We start from the raw sequence: 18,220 nt of genomic DNA, 5'->3' as shown, positions 1-18,220 counted from the left end.
CTAGTTAGCTTGGAGAGTAGCGCCTGCCTTGTAAGCGCCAGGTCGCGACTTCGATTCCCGACCGGGGCGGACTTTATCCTAAACAAATAACGTTCGTTCTCGGTGACGGTGATGATCATTATAATCATCATAATTCATAATAATAGTAAGTTGGCCCAGCCTTGAAAATCTGAAGGCACAGAAAAAAAGGCACTTAATGGCTGAAGAAACTATGCGGGAATTGAGAACTCTACAATGAGGCATTCAGAAGCTATTTAAGGGCTGACTTTCGGCGGACCCTGTGTAAGGACGATACATGATTACCTGACAAAACTTTTTGCAGGACTCAGTCTACCTCTACCTCTGATTTCAGTCACTCTAATACAGAAGAGTGCACTTGTCTAAATGACAACGTATATCATCTGAATATGCTCACTATTGATTACATGGGTAGAGATGCTTCTATCTTATTTGTGGACGCGACAAATTTTGAATTAGTGTCCTCGGATTTAAAGTCTTGCAAGTGTGATACTTTGTTACATCTAAATGCAGGTAAGATTAAAACTGTGACTCTTTTCTAAAGGGATGTATATCAAATATCTTCACACTGCATGTTTTGGCACTTTTTTGACGATTATGCATAGGTATATGTATTAAAGAATTTTGGCATATTATGCAGACTTTTACCTATTTTTTCGGGTGTGGGACTTACAAGAAGGTTCAAAACAGGTCATATTTTGCGGACTTTGTATGCAGACTGTCTGAAATTGCAGGCTTTCCTGGTTCAGGGTGGACCTCTGAAGTTTCCGGATGGGATCAATCCGATCTCGACCTCCTACGATCCTCATGGCGAGAATCAACCCTGAATACATACAAGGCTCCTTGGAAACGATGGCTGGCCTGGACTTCCAGTTCTGGCGTGTCCGTCAACAACCCTGCCCCTAAGGACCTCGCAAGATTCCTGAGTTATCTTCACTCTCTGAACTTCTCTTATAGTTCCATATTGGTTCATAAGTCCGTGGTAGCGAACTTTGCCAACCCCTCGAGGACTCAAGAACTCACGGGTCACCCTGTAGTTCGTCAGATCCTTAAGGCTATTAGCCTTAAGAGAGCCATCGGACTTCCCGAGAAGAGAGAGATCTGGGACGTGTCAACTCTCATCTCATGGATCTCATATCATCCTCCTAATCAAGACAGCCTCTTCGAGGTGGCCAGGCACACAGCAATTCTTCTACTGTTATGTTCCGGGAGAAGAGTTCACGACCTGACCCTGCTCCTCTCCTCTCGCGACGGCTTTCAAGATCTGGGGGACAGGGCGGTGTTCTGGCCTGCCTTCGGTTCCAAGACGGATACCTCTGGTCACCGACAATCTGGGTGGCAGCTTAAGGAAAACCCTTCAAATCCTCTCTTCGACCCATTATTTTGGGTTCGTAAACTGATTTCGCTCTCATCAACTCGGATTCGAAAGAAAGATGTAAAGTCTTTATTTTTCACCACTCGAGGTGAGGTCAAGGCGGCATCTAGGTCCATAATTGCAGGGTGGATAAAAACTGCCTTTTCAGCCGCCGGCATCAACGCCTCGGCCGGATCCTTCAGGTCTGCCGTTGGTTCATCTAGGATGAACTCGGAATTCCCCTTGGATGTTATTCTAAGTAAAGGAAATTGGAAGGGTCCGACTAACTTTCTTAAACACTATTATAAACCTGTGGCTGAGAGGCCGCCGGACCGCTCGGGTCCCTTAAAATCTCTTGACCTTTGTTTTGACCCGGTTAATTGACTTTGTAATAGCCTTAGGCCCAGATCTATCTTTTCTTGTTAATTATCTTTCCCCAGTTTATTTTGGATATGGGTTAGGGGGGGACATTTATCCGGTTTCCGGTTTCTAAGTGGGTAGGTAGGTAGAAACCGGATAAATGTCCCCCCCCTAACCCACTTAGAACCTTCTTTCAACTCACTTAAAATCAGTTTTTTTTTTTTATCTTGACCATGTACATATCTTCTTATTATTTTTACCTATTATTTATTTTATTCTTATTCTGATAAATAATAATTCAATTAACTATTTATTATATCTTTTGCTTGAATTTTCTCATAGAAATGAGATCCTCGAGGGGTTGGCAAAGTTCGCTACCACGGACTTATGAACCAATATGGAACTATAAGAGAAGTTCAGAGAGTGAAGATAACTCAGGAATCTTGCGAGGTCCTTAGGGGCAGGGTTGTTGACGGACACGCCAGAACTGGAAATCCAGGCCAGCCATCGTTACCAAGGAGCCTTGTATGTACTCAGGGTTGATTCTCGCCATGAAGATTGTAGGAGGTCGAGATCGGATTGATCCCATCCGGAAACTTCAGAGGTCCACCCTGAACCAGGAAAGCCTGCAATTTCAGACAGTCTAACTCGGGAGGAGGACGCTTTGTGGCTAGGTCTATCAGGTTCTTCTTGAGATTTGTTACAACCCGGGAAGGAGCCATTGTTCTTGCTTTCAGGTCCGGCCACCAAAATGCGTTCTCCCAATGAGGCGTCACTAGGATGTACAAGCCCCGTGCTGAATTCAGATGATGTAAGACGCGCGGAAGAAGTGGAGGAAGGGGAAAGACCCAGGCTAGAGAAAACTCCTACTTCCGCGAGAAGGCATCTACAAACATTGCCTGATGGTCCAGCGTTGACAGCGCAATGAATCGAGGAACCACAGCTGAGTTGGCTGTTGCGAACAGGTCTATCTCCGGAACACCCCCTGGGGTGGAATCCTCGACAGGTGGAGGGGACGGGTTTTGGGCAGGTGGTGGCTGCTCCATTGGATCTTGCGGAAATGAAGTTTCCCCAGAGGAATTACGAAGGCAGCGAAATTCAGATACCCAATGAGGACTTTGGCGATTCTCCAGGGCCATTGGCGAGTTTGAAGCAGAGTTAGAAGGTAACGCTGAATGGTAGACTGTTTCTCCAGGGGAAGGGACTTCGAATCCAGGGTTGGGTTCCACATAATCCCCAGGTATTGGCAGGTCTGAACCGGCCACAGCACTGATTTTCCCAAGTTGACTGACCATCCCAGGCTATGAAGGGCTGCCACTGCTGCCAGAGCCTGGGAACGGAGACGAACCGAATCTTGATTCACTAGGAGAAAGTCGTCGAGGTAGACGATGATTCTCATACCCAGATTTCGGAGATAATTGGCAATCCAAATGGTCAACTTCGCAAATACTTGAGGGGCTGAGGCAAGCCCAAACGGAAGACAAGTCATGCAGTAGAGGGTGTCGCGGTATACTACAGACAGGAACCTCTGATGAGAAGACCGAATCGGTACGTGAAAGTATGTCTGAGAGAGATCGATTTTCACGAGAAACTCTCCTCTCTGGAGAAAATCTGGTACACGGAATGGTTTACGAGATGGAATTTCTTCAGGCTTAGAAACTGGTTCAGCCGTTTCAAATTTATAATTGGTCTTTTACACCCGCTTTTTCTCCGGCTGATGGGGAGGAGCCGTCCACTGCGCGGGTCTCTTCCACGATGCCGAAGAGGGAGCTGCTCTTGAGGCAGCAGCCGGGATCCTCGAACCAGAACAAGAGGAATGAGGCAGATTGTTAAGCCTTATGCTTTTGATGATGGAGCTGGCTTGATGTGTATTGATGATTGAAGTATTGTTATATAATATATTAAAAAAAAAAAACATTTCCTATTTGGAAAAAAAATAGAAGAGAGAGAGATATTACCTTGCAAATAACTGGATGACATCAGTTCCAGTTACTGAACTACTATACACTGTGCTATGGTTACCTTCCTCCTCTAACCATATCAGCATACTGAAAACAAAATCCGTGAAATTACAAAGTTAAAAAAAAAAAAAATATATAGGTATATACCTTGAACCATTAATAAAAGAAATATTGAACAGCCAGTGCATGCAGTAAGACAACTTACCCGTGTAAAGGTTCTACCAGCAAACACGACACTCTCTCATGGCGTTGAAGAACGAGTTCTATTTTAAGTGAATACAAGTCCAGCCTATGTAGGACAGACGTATTAACTGTAGTAGACTCTGCCCAATAGATATATCTTCCTACCCAGTCCACTGCCACACTAGTAATAGTGCCGTTCAGTTCAAACTCCCACTAAAACACAAATTACACAAAGAATAGCATGAATGTTTCTTACAAAATATATCTTTTCACACTATGTAGGCAACTAGGTACCTACCTATACTTTCTTATAACTTGAACTTGAACTTAGAAAATTTCAAAGAGTATGCAACCATGAAGAGGCTACACAAAAAATCTAAAAAATCGCCCGCGGTGCTGAAAATTCTTAGTTGCGGAGACTGAATTTCTGGTGATAGTAGACCAAATTTTTAAAAATTCGCCTGAGGCGCTCTAATTTATTTTCTCATTTTAGCGTTCAGCTGCAATTAGGAGGAAAAAATGAGTAGAAAAATATCTAAGAATGAGGTACGTCAAAAATTAATTCGTGACAATTATCAGGTACCTACATACTTTTTGTAAATTTCGCCTGCGGCGCGGAATATTTGATGTTCGATAAGTCTCCGTTTGAAATTAAATTTAGAAAAATATCGGCTGCAAAGAAGAAAAAAAATGTATTGAAGTATTTAAGAATTAATTACGTAACAAATTAAATATGTAGGTAATGACAACTTATACTTTTTATAGGACTTAAAGTTACCTTTGGTACTGTTTGGTATTGGACGTTTCGGGTCTGAACTCCAAAATCCGCCCCGGGCGGGAATCGAACCCGCGGCCTAGCGCTTACAAGGCAGACGCACTACCAACTAAGCTAACTAGGCTGGCAGATGCATGGTTCTTCATTGCCTCAGTGAGAAGTTTGGAGTCAGTGAGAAGTTTGGGGGCACGGTTGGTCCAGTGGTAACGCACTTGCTTGCCATGCAGATGAATACCTCCATACGACTAGATTGGCTGAATGTGGGCACGGTTGGTCCAGTGGTAACGCGCTTGCTTGCCATGCAGAAGGTCCCGGGTTCGAATCCCACCATCGACAAAAATTTGTACTCGTTTTTCGATTGCAAATATTTCAACGGGTTACTTTCTGGTGTTTTCGTGTTGACCCAGCACCTAAATGGGAAGTATTGTGTCTCTTCTCGCCCATCTGATGAGAGGCATACTACGGGATGGGCATGCTACAACACAGGCCACAAGCGTCTAATGTAGCAGTTGTTCCATTGCTACGAAATAAAAACGGCGGTGGAACACTCATCTTTTTTTTAAAAAAAAAGAAGAAAAAAAAATAAGAACCCCTCTGACTGCGGGATATCTTTCAGCAACCTGGGATGAACACGGGTGGCGGCTTCCACTTCTTTGCGCCTCTGAAGAATTGTATCAGATCTCTTCTCGCAAACAAACTGGAGTAGGCTGTCTGTTGTTTTCCGGAAGGGTGAGTCTTTGGCCGAAAGATGTTCACGCAGCGCAGGAGCGGCCGCCGGGAACTTCGCAAAGACCTCCTTCATTGATTCTTCCAAATTTTTTCTTTGAAGTAGCAAGCCGTGAGTGATACATCCAAGGGTACTATCCATCTTCGCTAAGATATCATCCTTTGCAGAAGGTCGGCGCTCAATCTCTGGATTAACCTTCAGGCGCCCGAATACTCCGCTTGCCTGAAAGGGATCCTGCACCAACCACTGGAATTGAGACGTTGACATTCAATACCCAGGGCCTCGATCTCAGGGGCCGGGGGTGGGACGGCTGGTTCCATTTCCTTCGTCGAAGGCCCGAAAGCGAAGGACAAATCGGGTTCTACGGAGACATCTTCCACCTCGGATTCAGCAAACAGGGAGGGGGGCACCCATTTTTCGGCGTCAGAAGATACCCCAGAAGCGGCCGGGGACCCAGGATTCAGCAGACACGAAAAATTGGGAATGCAGACTTGAAGGAATTAAGATTCATAAGGCACGAAAAACTGGGAATGCAGGCTTGGCCTCAATTTTCTGATCTCACCACTTTTAAGGGCCGACATTTTTGGATAGGAACTTGGCCTTTTTTCACATTTGTGTTTTTGTGGTATTTAATTACGTTAAAAAATTCATCAGAAGGAAAGGGAAAACCCTGTGACGTGGGGTTTTGAACCTCGCAGTCACCCGGTAGAATTACGTTAAAAAATTCATCAGAAGGAAAGGGAAAACCCTGTGACGTGGGGTTTTGAACCTCGCAGTCACCCGGTAGATTCGATATATATTTGAGTTGACAATTATCAACTTCGAATCTACCGCGGTAGGGATGGGAATCGAACAAAAGTATCGATTTTCAGAATCGATTTCATATCGAAACGTAAGTATCGATACCCTCACGAAGGGATGTCTTCGAATGAACTTCGTTTGGAGACCTCCTAGCGAATGGTGATGATGCCGTTTATTTCATTCCTTAATTCCCAGCCGTTTCTGAGATATAAGCGTGGTTCGCAAATCACGAACCACCCTGTATATTTGAGTTGACAATTATCAACTTCGAATCTACCGCGGTAGGGATGGGAATCGAACAAAAGTATCGATTTTCAGAATCGATTTCATATCGAAACGTAAGTATCGATACCCTCACGAAGGGATGTCTTCGAATGAACTTCGTTTGGAGACCTCCTAGCGAATGGTGCAGAAGACGATTGAGTGTCCGAACTGTCATGGCGATATGCACGGAACCTATGACAGATTGGGCCACTCACACATCGTCTCCTGCACCAGGAGTTACGTCGGAGTATACAGGTTGAGACTGCGATCAACCCCCAATAAGCCATATCAGTACGTGGGGCTGAAAAGAGAGTGGGGCAAACTTCTCTACCGCGTACCATACAAACTGTTTTTCTCTTTTATATTGTTTTATGCACCCACACACAAAAAGCCCAAATTGAGGCTTAGGTGTAGGGGCTGGCCAGCCCCAAAGGACGGGTTGAGCTTCTACGAATCTACGAAGTATCGATACACGAGATCGAATCGGAACCAAAGTATCGATATTTTGAAAAATCGATTTTAAAAAATCGGAAAAATGCACTATGTAGAACGTGGGGCTGAAAAGAGAGTGGGGCAAACTTCTCTACCGCGTACCATACAAACTGTTTTTCTCTTTTATATTGTTTTATGCATACAGATTTGAATGGGTACAAAACAATTTTCTTTTTATATACCCACTGGGGGTAAATCCTGGACAACCACTCAACCTGGGGCAGAAGTGGGCGGCCCCTTTCCTATCCCAAAATCAACCAGAGGCACCATTGTTATACAGGTTGAGACTGCGATCAACCCCCAATAAGCCATATCAGAACGTGGGGCTGAAAAGAGAGTGGGGCAAACTTCTCTACCGCGTACCATACAAACTGTTTTTCTCTTTTATATTGTTTTATGCATACAGATTTGAATGGGTACAAAACAATTTTCTTTTTATATACCCACTGGGGGTAAATCCTGGACAACCACTCAACCTGGGGCAGAAGTGGGGGGGGGCACACTAATCACCTCTGAGTCTGTTTCAGGTAGAGATATAACTTATTTAAATAATAAGATGGAAAATCAACCACTGATTGACCTGAGCCCTGTGGCTCAAACTGATGCAATCGTTCAGCCACCCATGGATCAAGGAGCGACGCCTACTCCGCCAGTGGAAGCGTCGGCGGCATCAACAGGTGCAGCGAGTGGAGGAGATCGCGAGGCCGAAACCGCTGCTCCCGCGCAGACTGTCCAACGCATTGCGTCCGGTATCAACCGGATGCATCTGGACAGGCCCAAACTTTCTGGGGCACAGAGGCGCAAGTTGCAGGCACAGAGGGCCATCGCGCGTGGGGAACCTGTCCCCCCGCGAAAACGGCACTCTGTCTGCAACAAAGGGCCTGGAGGCAGTTCCGTGCCACCAACCTTTAGCGCCACTGAAACCCCCAGGAAGAGAGGGCGATCTGCGCTCAGCACTCCTTCAACTGGGGAAAAAGTCCCCATGAAGAAGAATAGGAAAGGGTCTGAGGGTGAGTCCAGCTCAGCTGGCAGTGAGGGTCCTGAGGACCCAGCCGTCGGTGGAGCAGCCACATTCAGCCAGGCCCTAACAAGCACCAAAATGGCCATAGTTCCCATTAGATATCCAGAGGAAAAGATGGTGCAAAGCTGTGCAGACACGATAGGGAGCTACCTCTGCAGGCAAATATTCAAAGCAGCGGGGGGGGATTCTTTACCGACGTTCGTCAAAAACGACTACGAGAAGGGTGCGCTCGTTCTGGTTTGCCGGGATGAGTTTACCCGGCTCTGGTTAGAGAACACGGTGAAGGAGATCCCTTCGGTGTTGGGGATACACGTTAAGGTGGGACCGTACAAGGAACTTATCCCTGAACACAAGGCCATATTCATGGTGTCCAAAAGGACATCGAATATGGTAGGGACTGAAGACCCTAAAGAGCTAATATCTCTGGTGGGACTCCAGAATCCCAAGCTGGATGCTGAGAACATTGGATTAATCAGCGTTCAGAAAGACGTCAAGGGGATGACCTTAGTAGTCTCCCTTGACGAAAAATCGCTGAAGGGGGTCCGGGAATCGGGATTTAAGATCAGTCTCGGTCTCGAGATGATCCCTATCAGGGTACCGGAGGAGAAGCGGTCCGTAAAACCAGATGGTCGTACTGGTCCAAATAAACCTCCAACATTGTAAGGCGGCTACTGCCGCCTTCTGCAGGCTTTTCCAAGCCTGCGACATCGATCTGGCCCTAATACAAGAACCTTACGTCGTGGGGGGCAGAGTAGCGGGGTTAGGTGGCACCAGAGCGCGGGTAATTTATGATCACGCCTCTCCAAGACCCAGAACATGCATTCTGATAAACCCTAGGATTATGTATCTTACAATGACGGGGTTCTGCTCCCAAGACCTAACAACAACGGTGTTGACAAACCAGACGTTACATACCGAAACCCGCGCAAAACGAAATGGAGATGCTACCGACAATGTCTTGAGTCCGAACTCAGACTAATGAGAACGGACATAAAAGATACCGGTGACATTGAGGAAGTTTCAAACAACCTTAGCATTGCCATCAACAAGGCCTATGGCCTGCTGTCCTGAAGTTAAAGTGCTCAATAAGAACACCTCTTGGTGGACTCAAGAGCTCTCAAAACTAAGGAAACACACGAGAAGGCTGTTTAACAGAGCTAAGGTTAACAACGACTGGGAGTCTTACCACCAGTCGTTAAAAGAATACAACAAGGCCATTGGCCATTCGTACGGCTAAGAGAGCCGGATGGAGAAATCTATGCCACGAGATTGGAAAAACCTCTGAGGCAGCGAGACTCCAGAAGATCATGGCAAAAGAGCCAGTCACATTGGGGACCATCAAGAAACCCAATGGGGAGTGGACTCAAACGGGAAAAGAGACTCTGGAGACTCTCATAGAGACACACTTCCCAGGATCTGAATCCTTCGACTACGCGAATCCTAGTGACACAGCGCGGCCTGGAACTCCTCTCAGGAAACCCCAAAAGGACGACTGGGAACTAGCGAAGAATGTAGTAACACATAAGAAGTTGGAATGGGCCATTAGTACATTTCAACCCTTTAAAGCTGCTGGGAACGATGGCATCTTTCCAGCTCTTCTTCAAAGGGCAAAGGAGATAGTAATACCTATCCTATGTAGACTCTTCAAGGCTAGTATAGCCACTGGTTACATACCAATATTGGAAGGGAGGTCGTGGATAGCGCCCAGCGTCGTGAAGGTCGTGGGGGTAGCCATTGGAGCTGAAACGCAAGAGAGAAGGAGTTACCTGGAGGGAAGACTCTTTGGACACAATTTACAAGCGAAGGCTCAACTCTAAAAGAGAAGGCAGAAGGCTCACCGAAGGCTCAGCCTATACTGTAGGACACAGGCATAGGGAACAGATGGCCACAACTGCACCCTGAGGAGTGCCGACGCCGGCGCTCGGAGGCTCAACTTCTGAAGAGAAGGCTTAACTTGGGAGTACTGGGAGGCCTGGCAGACGCAGCCAAAAGTGAGCAACTGCTTGAAAGGTATAAGGAAGGCTCAACCAAGGCTCAGCCAAGGACCAACCTGAACTGTAGGCACAAGCACAGGGAGTACAGGGAGGCCTGACAGACGCACCCAAAAGTGAGCAATTGCTAGAAAGGTATGAGGAAGGCTCAACCAAGGCACAGTCAAGGTTCGACCTGAACTGTAGGGCACAGGAACAGGAAGCACTGGGAGGCTTACCAGACGCCCCCAGGAGAGAGAATCTGTAGGAAGAAGGCTCAACCAAGGCTCAGCCAAGGTTCACCTGAGCTGAAGGGCACAGGTACATGGAGCACTGGGAGGCCTGACAGACGCACCCAGGAGAGAGAATTTGCATGAAGAGGCAAGAAGAAGGCTCAACCAAGGCTCAGCCAAGGTTCACCTGAGCTGAAGGGCACAGGCACTTGGAGCACTGGGAGGCCTGACAGACGCACCCAAGAGAGAGATCTTGCTTGAATTGAAGGCCGGGGGAAGGCTCGGCCAAGGCTGAAACAAAAATGATTAACTTACCTATGACAACTAGGGGCCACAGGAACAACCACTTTTCCACTAAACTTTTTATTTATTTCCAAAAACTTAATTCACCCTACTTGGTCAAAAGCTAAGAGAGTACTCTTTTCTTTTGATAAAGTTTGTTTTTTCTATAAATATGGATGAATTTGATCAATTTTTGGGTCACTATCGTGAAAATGTGTATGTACTACTTGGCTCGGATACCTACATACTTGCAAGATCCAGGAGAATAAATGTTTTTTTTTTTTCTTCTTCTTTTTACTACATCAAGAAAAACATTAAAGAAATAATAGAATGTTAAGTGAAAATTCTCAAAACAGCTAAACTCACACCACAAATCACAGAAAATTTACGAGTAGGTAGGTAAGTATTATTTCTGTAAAAAAAAAAAAAAAAAACCAGAAAATTTTGGAGAGGTTAGGTAAGTTTTTTTTTTGTAAAAAAAAAAAAAAAAAAAAAAAAATGTTTGTTTATAAAAGATACGCGCAGTTTTTTGATGCGCATGAAATTTAAAACTGATTATGTCTGGTTGATTCAATTTAAGATCGTTCTCACCCTACGGAAAGACTGGTCAAACGACAAACGAGTCTTGGGAAAGGTCAAGCTTGAGATTGTTCTTAAGACTAGAAAGTACGTTTTTAGGTAGAAAAACCGTTTTATAAATACCGAATCGTTGTAATCCTGTGCTCAGCACGTGCTCAACTGCAAAGGACGTCCTTATATTTGTTCATAAATACGGGTGTAAGTGTCATAGAGGCCATATAGCATTGTGGTTTTATTGTTGTACTGGTTCCAGGTTTTCTCCCTACCAGTTTAACTACGGATCACAAACATATCTTCTGGTATCAAGCTGATGAAGGGAAAATATATTCTATCAGAAAGTTCTCAGATAATATTCTAGATGCTGCATCCCTGCCAATGAAGCATGTATCTGTTATTAAAAGTAGCTCACTCCACTCCATGCCTCGGCTGGGATCGAACCCACGCCCTCCTGTTTACCAGGCGAGCGTCTTGACCACTACGCTACCGAGGCCTAAACTAGCTGAATTCCGTCGCTTCGCTCCGGAATCCCGCTAGTTCATCCCGAGGCATGGCCAAACTTGTAGAAAAGGCATGGCCGAACTTGTGGAAAATAATAAAAAATACGGTCGCGCTGCGCGCTCCCTATTAGCTGCATAGTTATCAAATTAAAAACATAAACGAAACTCTCAAAAAGTTGGTCGAGGGCGGAACTCCCTATTAGCTGCATAGTTATCAAACTAAAAACAAAAAACATAAACGAAACTCAAAATGTTGGTCGAGAGCGGAGCAATTCTCTCCCGTTCTCTGCTTCCTGTGTATTTCTTATTGTGGTTTTAGCGATCGAAAATTGATCATATCTCAGGATCGATTTAGATTTTCGCAAAATCCTTTCTTATTGCACACCTAGACCATAAAAGGAATATTCCTACCAAATTTCAGCTTTCTAGGTGTTGTTGTTATTAGATTTTCGCAAAATCCTTTCTTGTTGCACACCTAGACCATAAAAGGAATATTCCTATCAAATTTCAGCTTTCTAGGTGTTGTGGTTCTGGAGATAGAGCGATCAGTGTGTGAAATGTGAATGAGTTCTCGTTCTTATAATATAAGATTTACTAGCTGAATTCCGTCGCTTCGCTCCGGAATCCCGCTAGTTCATCCCGAGGCATGGCCAAGCTTGTGGAAAAGGCATGGCCGAACTTGTATTTTTATCAAACTAAAAACATAAACGAAACTCAATATTAGGCGAGCGAGGAAAAGTTTTCTCTCCCTCAGTCTCTGCACTCTGTGTATTTCTTATGGTTATTTTAGCGATCAAAAATTGATCATATCTCAGGATCGGTTTAGATTTTCGCAAAATCCTTTCTTATTGCACACCTAGACCATAAAAGGAATATTCCTACCAAATTTCAGCTTTCTAGGTGTTGTGGTTCTAGAGATATACATATGTGGGTAACGGGAAGGAGAGATATCCACACCATGGATCGCCTAGGATGCACCCATAGCCGTTATCACGAGTGCAGACATTCCCCTAGTGGTTAGGAAGGAAACTAAGGATACCGAGTATCAAGGTCCAGCGTGAGATCAGGGATCGGTCGAGATTGTATCAGAATCAAACCTGCTCAGAACTCAGTGTGTGATAAGTAACGTACGGCCAGGGAGTCTCCTCCTCTCCTTTACGCGTTTGCCCACAGTTAGCCTTTCTCTTGTAATATCGTTATCAGATAAGTAACGTACGGCCAGGGAGTCTCCTCCTCTCCTTTACGCGTTTGCCCACAGTTAGCCTTTCTCTTGTAATATCGTTATCAATATAGTGCCTCTCAGATTTAATTGTTACTTCATCCTTTTCATATCAATAAACTGTTTATCTTTTAAATCCCGCATATATCTTATTATTCATAATTCCTAGTGTAGTGTAAATAAATTCGTAGACAATGGAGATTCCGGAAGGCGGTGAGATCAACGATCTTCTCAACAAAAGCTCTCCTCACCCCCAGCGACCGGCCTCGCCTACATATATATATAGGATTTACCGGTAAAACCTAGGATTTACCAGATCGTTTGGTAAAAGTCCGAAATAAAAATCTTCTTCGGACTTTTACCGGTTATTTTCGGTAAATCCTAAGATTTCCCAACGCAACTTTGTAAATGTGCGAAATCATATCATTTCGGACTTTTACCAAGACAAAGCGAAAGCGGGAAATGTGATTTGACACATTTGTATTATTTTCTATTTGAAGATGCTGCAGGTGTTCAAACCTCTTACTTTAATTTTTATTTCGGACTTTTACCAAACGATCTGGTAAAACCTAGGATTTATCCCATAGGATTTACCGCTCGTCGGACTTTTACCGTAACATATGTAAAGTACATAGTTCTAGCTCAGGTAGCTCAGAGACGCAACTCGGATGATAAATTTCAGAAATGGGACTCAAATCGGACGGACGCAAGTCGGATTTCACAGTCGGGACGCAACTCTCTCTCTCTCTCTCTAGTGATTGTAAATAAAATGTGTTCCCTGTCCTTTTTAATTACGTATTTAAAACGTATAGGTACTTCGTTCCTATTTCGATATAATACATGTGAATCGCATTCATTCGTACAGTCGTCTCAGCTTGGGCAAAAGAGTCTGAGTGAGGTCTACTACAGTTCACAGAGCTGACAGTTGTTATTATGTATTTTCTTGTTACAGATATAGATTGTCTGATTCCAGCAAACTACGTGTTCTCTGACATGAAGTTACTGAAACGGTCCTCTCATTCTATCAAATTAGAAATGCCCCAGGCATCTATACCTCCAGCATGTTCCCACGTGTCTTTACCAGCACTAGAGTATACCCTTTATTATGGTCTATTAGACAGTGAATATAACCTGTGCTCATATGTGGACAATTGCAATAAACAGGTATAAACACAAATGTGAAAGACACGTTGAATACACCAGTTCCCAACGTTGCGCGTGGTTGGTATCCGAGTGGGTGACCATCTGTTCAATCGCGTGCTGCTGCCTTTTTCTGGTCCAACTCAGATTAATAATTAAGGCGTAAAAGTAAGCTGGAAAGTAAAACTCCCAGCACTAGAAACCTTAGCACTATACGTATACATACATAACTAGCAGGTTACCCGTGCTTCGCCATGGTTTAGAATATTTCAGTATAAGAAAAATTCTCCGTCAGTAGGAATCCTCACCAGACAGAATGCTACCGTTGCACTACGCGCTCCCTATTGACTTTGCACTTCTATAGAATATGGTCGCGCTACGCGCTCCCCATCGGCTTCTCACTTTGAGAGAATACGGCCGCGCTACGCGCTCCCCATTAGCTTCACACTTTGAAACAATACGGTCACGCTACGCGCTCCTCATTAGCTTCTCACTTTGAAAGAATACGGTCGCGCTACGCGCTCCCTCTTGGCTTCACACTTTGATAGAATATGGTCGCGCTGCGCGCTCCCTGTTGCCCTCGCATTTCGAGAGAATAAGGTCGCGCTCCGCGCTCCCTGTTGGCTTCTCACTTTGACAGAATAGGGTCGCGCTACGCGCTCCCCATTGGCTCCCTGTTGGCCTCGCATTTCGAGAGAAGAAGGTCGCGCTCCGCGCTCCCTGTTGGCTTCTCACTTTGACAGAATGGGGTCACGCTACGCGCTCCCCATTGGCTTCTCACTTTGAAAGAATACGGATTGGTCGAATATCTTAAGTTCAGAAAATCCTACTGAAGCATTAGAATTACTCTATAGGTCTCTATATATTTTACTAAATAAACATGTCAAGGTTTACAGAAACGAAAATTTACCAAATAATGCTAGGAAAAAAATTCCCTTCTGGTGGGAACAAGAAACCCACAAACTTTATACGAGTAAAGAAAAAGAATGGTATAGAAAGAAAAAACATCTAAATGATTTCTTTAAAGTACAATATGAACAATTAAGACAATGTACCAAAGAAAAAATTAGTGCTGATTATAAAAATCATTTTTCAGTAATCAGTAATAGAGAGCAAAATCAAGGAGGACAGTTCTTATTTCTGGGATTAAAAAAAAAAAAAACGTAAATCTGAACTCACCACCATTTTCGTGTTCCTGGTAAAAAGACCTTTAATTTGATATATAGGTCGACCAGGTTTAGATAAGTCCTTCTATGGGGACAGAGTGACAGACAGACAGACAGACGACACCGAAGGGAATACAATAGTTTGTCCCTTATACCTTTTTATTAATATTATAATAATAAAGGAAGGACGGACTAAAAAGCAGGATCATTTCTTCTATATGTGAACAATACTATCGTTCGTTCTTTTACCATCTCTTGATCTCTATAGTATTTATTATTCTTATCAGTTCACTTCACAGTTCATTTTAGGTCAGGCTCAGGAACGAACTTTTTCAAAGATCAAGATCCCTACATTTCGTGAAATGAGGTTCAACAAAAATTGAATTTTTATTGCTAGTTTTAAAAAATATTGTTTAATAGGTATTATAGGTAATTAAAATCCATCAAAATAATGACTATTATTGTCAAATAAAATAAATAAATACTATTACTGTCAGACTATTATTGTCAAATAAAATAAATAAATAAAGAGGCAATAAATAGTTCAAACTCAATTGAAGTTCATGTTGCATGGTGAACGGTTGATTGAAATGAACTTACCGTTCAGAAAGAACAGTTCAGTTCAGGAACGAACTTTTTCTGCCATCGCGAAATTAAAGCGGAATAAAGGTCCGGGAATAGATAATATTCCAGCATCCATAATAATAGATGCTAAGCAATGGCTAGCACTGCTAGCAGTACCATTACCACATATCTTTAATTTATCTCTGGAAAATAAATTGTTCCCTAACCTTCTAAAATGTACACTCATCAGACCTGTACCAAAGAAAGAGAACTCTAAACAAGTAACAGATACAAGAACTATTGTCAAACTAAATAGTTTTGCTAAAATTTTCGAGATCATCCTTTACGAAAAATGTCTACCCATATTTTTCCAAAAATAAGCCCACACCAACATGGGTTTATAAACAATAGGTCTACCTCATCTAATCTTTTGAAATTTCAAACTTATTGCACGGAGGCTATTGAAAATAAATCAAAACAAATAGATGTTTTTTCCGGCGATATATTTAAAGCGTACGACCAATGTCACCATGACACTCTGCTTAGTAAACTCTATGATGTTGGTCTATCGAGGTCTTTGGTGGAATTTTTAGCTTCTTATCTTGACAGGAGAAAACATAGAGTACAACATGAGAAAGCTGGTTATGTCAGGTTCAATATCCGTCAAGCTAAGTCGCAAGTCTTCCCTCTCAACAATGTTCAGCCTATTTCTCAGCTTCGTTTTCAAGTTGCCAAAATGGAAGTTTTTACACAATAATTATTTTTTCACTGTCAACACTCAATTTCTGTGATTAGAAAGATAAAAATTAAACCGCACGCGTCAGAAGCAGAGCTGAATGAAACATGAAACCAGGATCTCGGGATTGCTCGGCAAAACTCGGACGCACGTGCAATATTTTTCATCCCAGTAAATGCGAAATCATGACCATAACAAACAGGAAACAAAATATTATAGAACAAACGTATAACATAGAAAATACACCTATACCCAGAGTAAACCAAAAGAAAGATCTAGGGGTTATATTCCAAAGCAATTTGAAGTTTGACCAGCACATAAACAACATAGTAAGTAAAAGCAATCAAATCCTGGGTTTCATACAACGAAATACTAAATATTTCTCAAATATAGATACTATGCTTCTCCTTTACTCTGCATACATAAGATCAAAGCTTGACTATGCCTGTAATATCTGGTCCCCTACAACAAAAAATATGATTAAGAAAATAGAAAATGTCCAGGCCAAATTTGTAAGATATCTGTTCTATAAGGAGAATGGGTTTTACCCATCCTATCCGGAGCCGATATCATACAAATCACTCTGTGATAGTCTACAATTGATGTCACTTGAAAATAGACGTATCCTGTTCTACCTGGTATTTATATACAAAACCTTCAACAACCTAATAAATGTACCAGATCTTAGGCGTAGACTTCAACAATATGAGCCTGCTGTTAATCTAAGGCAACGTAATATTTTCTTTGATATTCCACTCATAACTAGTAGTTTACATAAGAAAACCCCTATAGTAAAAGCAATGGAAATCTATAATAGATACCATCCAATCATAAGTCTTGAGATATCGATGGACCAATATCGGGAGATTTGCAAAAGATTTTTGCTAGAATGGGAAGACCAGTAATTGTAAAATAGCTATACAGAATAATTCTATGTAACATGTATTTGTATTCTTGCATTTGTATTCTTACATTTTCTTACATTTGTATTTGTATTATATCTAGGTATTATAATAATATTAGTTACACTGTAATTGTCCCTAGGGACGTAGTGTGATGTTAAAAAAAAAAATCTCCGTAAAAAGGGCCAAATCGCCATTTGGCCCTTCTTCCAGAGACCTCCTCATTTGTGACAAGCATTTCATGCTCAACACAATTAAAATTCCTTTTTTTTACTTTGGCAGGGAGGGAACCAATTCGGTCCCAAAATCTTTTTTTTTTTTTTTTGCTACCAGTTCACCAGTTGGGTCCCCGGTTTGAGAGGGGCTACGTACCAATTGGGTCCCACACTTAAATTGGACGATGACGATGACGATGACGATGACGATGACGATGACGATGACGATGACGATGACGATGACGATGACGATGACGATGACGATGACGTTGACGATGACGATGACGATGACGATGACGATGACGATGACGATGACGATGACGATGACGATGACGATGACGATGACGATGACGATGACGATGACGATGACGATGACGTTGTTGTTGTTGTTGTTGTTGTTGTTGTTGTTGTTGTTGTTGTTGTTGTTGTTGTTGTTGTTTACTAATGCAAAGGATAGGAACCTACCTGATTTTTTTTTCTTCTTTCTATCAACACATCACAAGCACTCTTAGAGCTGAATCTTCCTAGTCTAAAACTTTAGAGTGATCGCTACAAAAAGAAGTGGCACAAATGAGCAGTGACCAGGGTTATTATAGGGTTAGGTTAAACACGAAAAGTTTCTTTTTCAGAATACCGAAAATTTTGGTGATTGTATTGAAAAATTTCGGAAAATTATGATGGATTAAGTACAAAACAAGCTGGGTCCGTCCCTCCGGGAATTTTTTAGCCCACAGTTATTCGATCGTGATTAAAGAAAATCA

General features: G+C 42.9%; 1 protein-coding gene across 1 annotated transcript in view; it reads left to right on the top strand.

The window, feature by feature from the left end:
• Positions 1–299: 299 nt before the first annotated feature.
• Positions 300–18,220, top strand: part of LOC113471283 — a 24,556-nt gene continuing 6,635 nt past the window's right edge. Inside the window, exons 1-2 of the mRNA XM_026830314.1 lie at positions 300–531; positions 13,689–13,900. Of these exons, the coding sequence (XP_026686115.1) occupies positions 408–531; positions 13,689–13,900 (336 nt within the window). The 5' untranslated portion in view covers positions 300–407. The remainder of the gene's footprint in view (positions 532–13,688; positions 13,901–18,220) is intronic.

The sequence above is a fragment of the Diaphorina citri genome, unplaced genomic scaffold (genome assembly GCF_000475195.1).
Source record: "Diaphorina citri unplaced genomic scaffold, Diaci psyllid genome assembly version 1.1 scaffold2242, whole genome shotgun sequence".
Lineage (NCBI taxonomy): Eukaryota > Metazoa > Arthropoda > Insecta > Hemiptera > Psyllidae > Diaphorina > Diaphorina citri.
The sequence above is the reverse complement of the archived record's forward strand: the minus strand, read 5'-3'. Positions and strand labels throughout refer to the sequence as shown.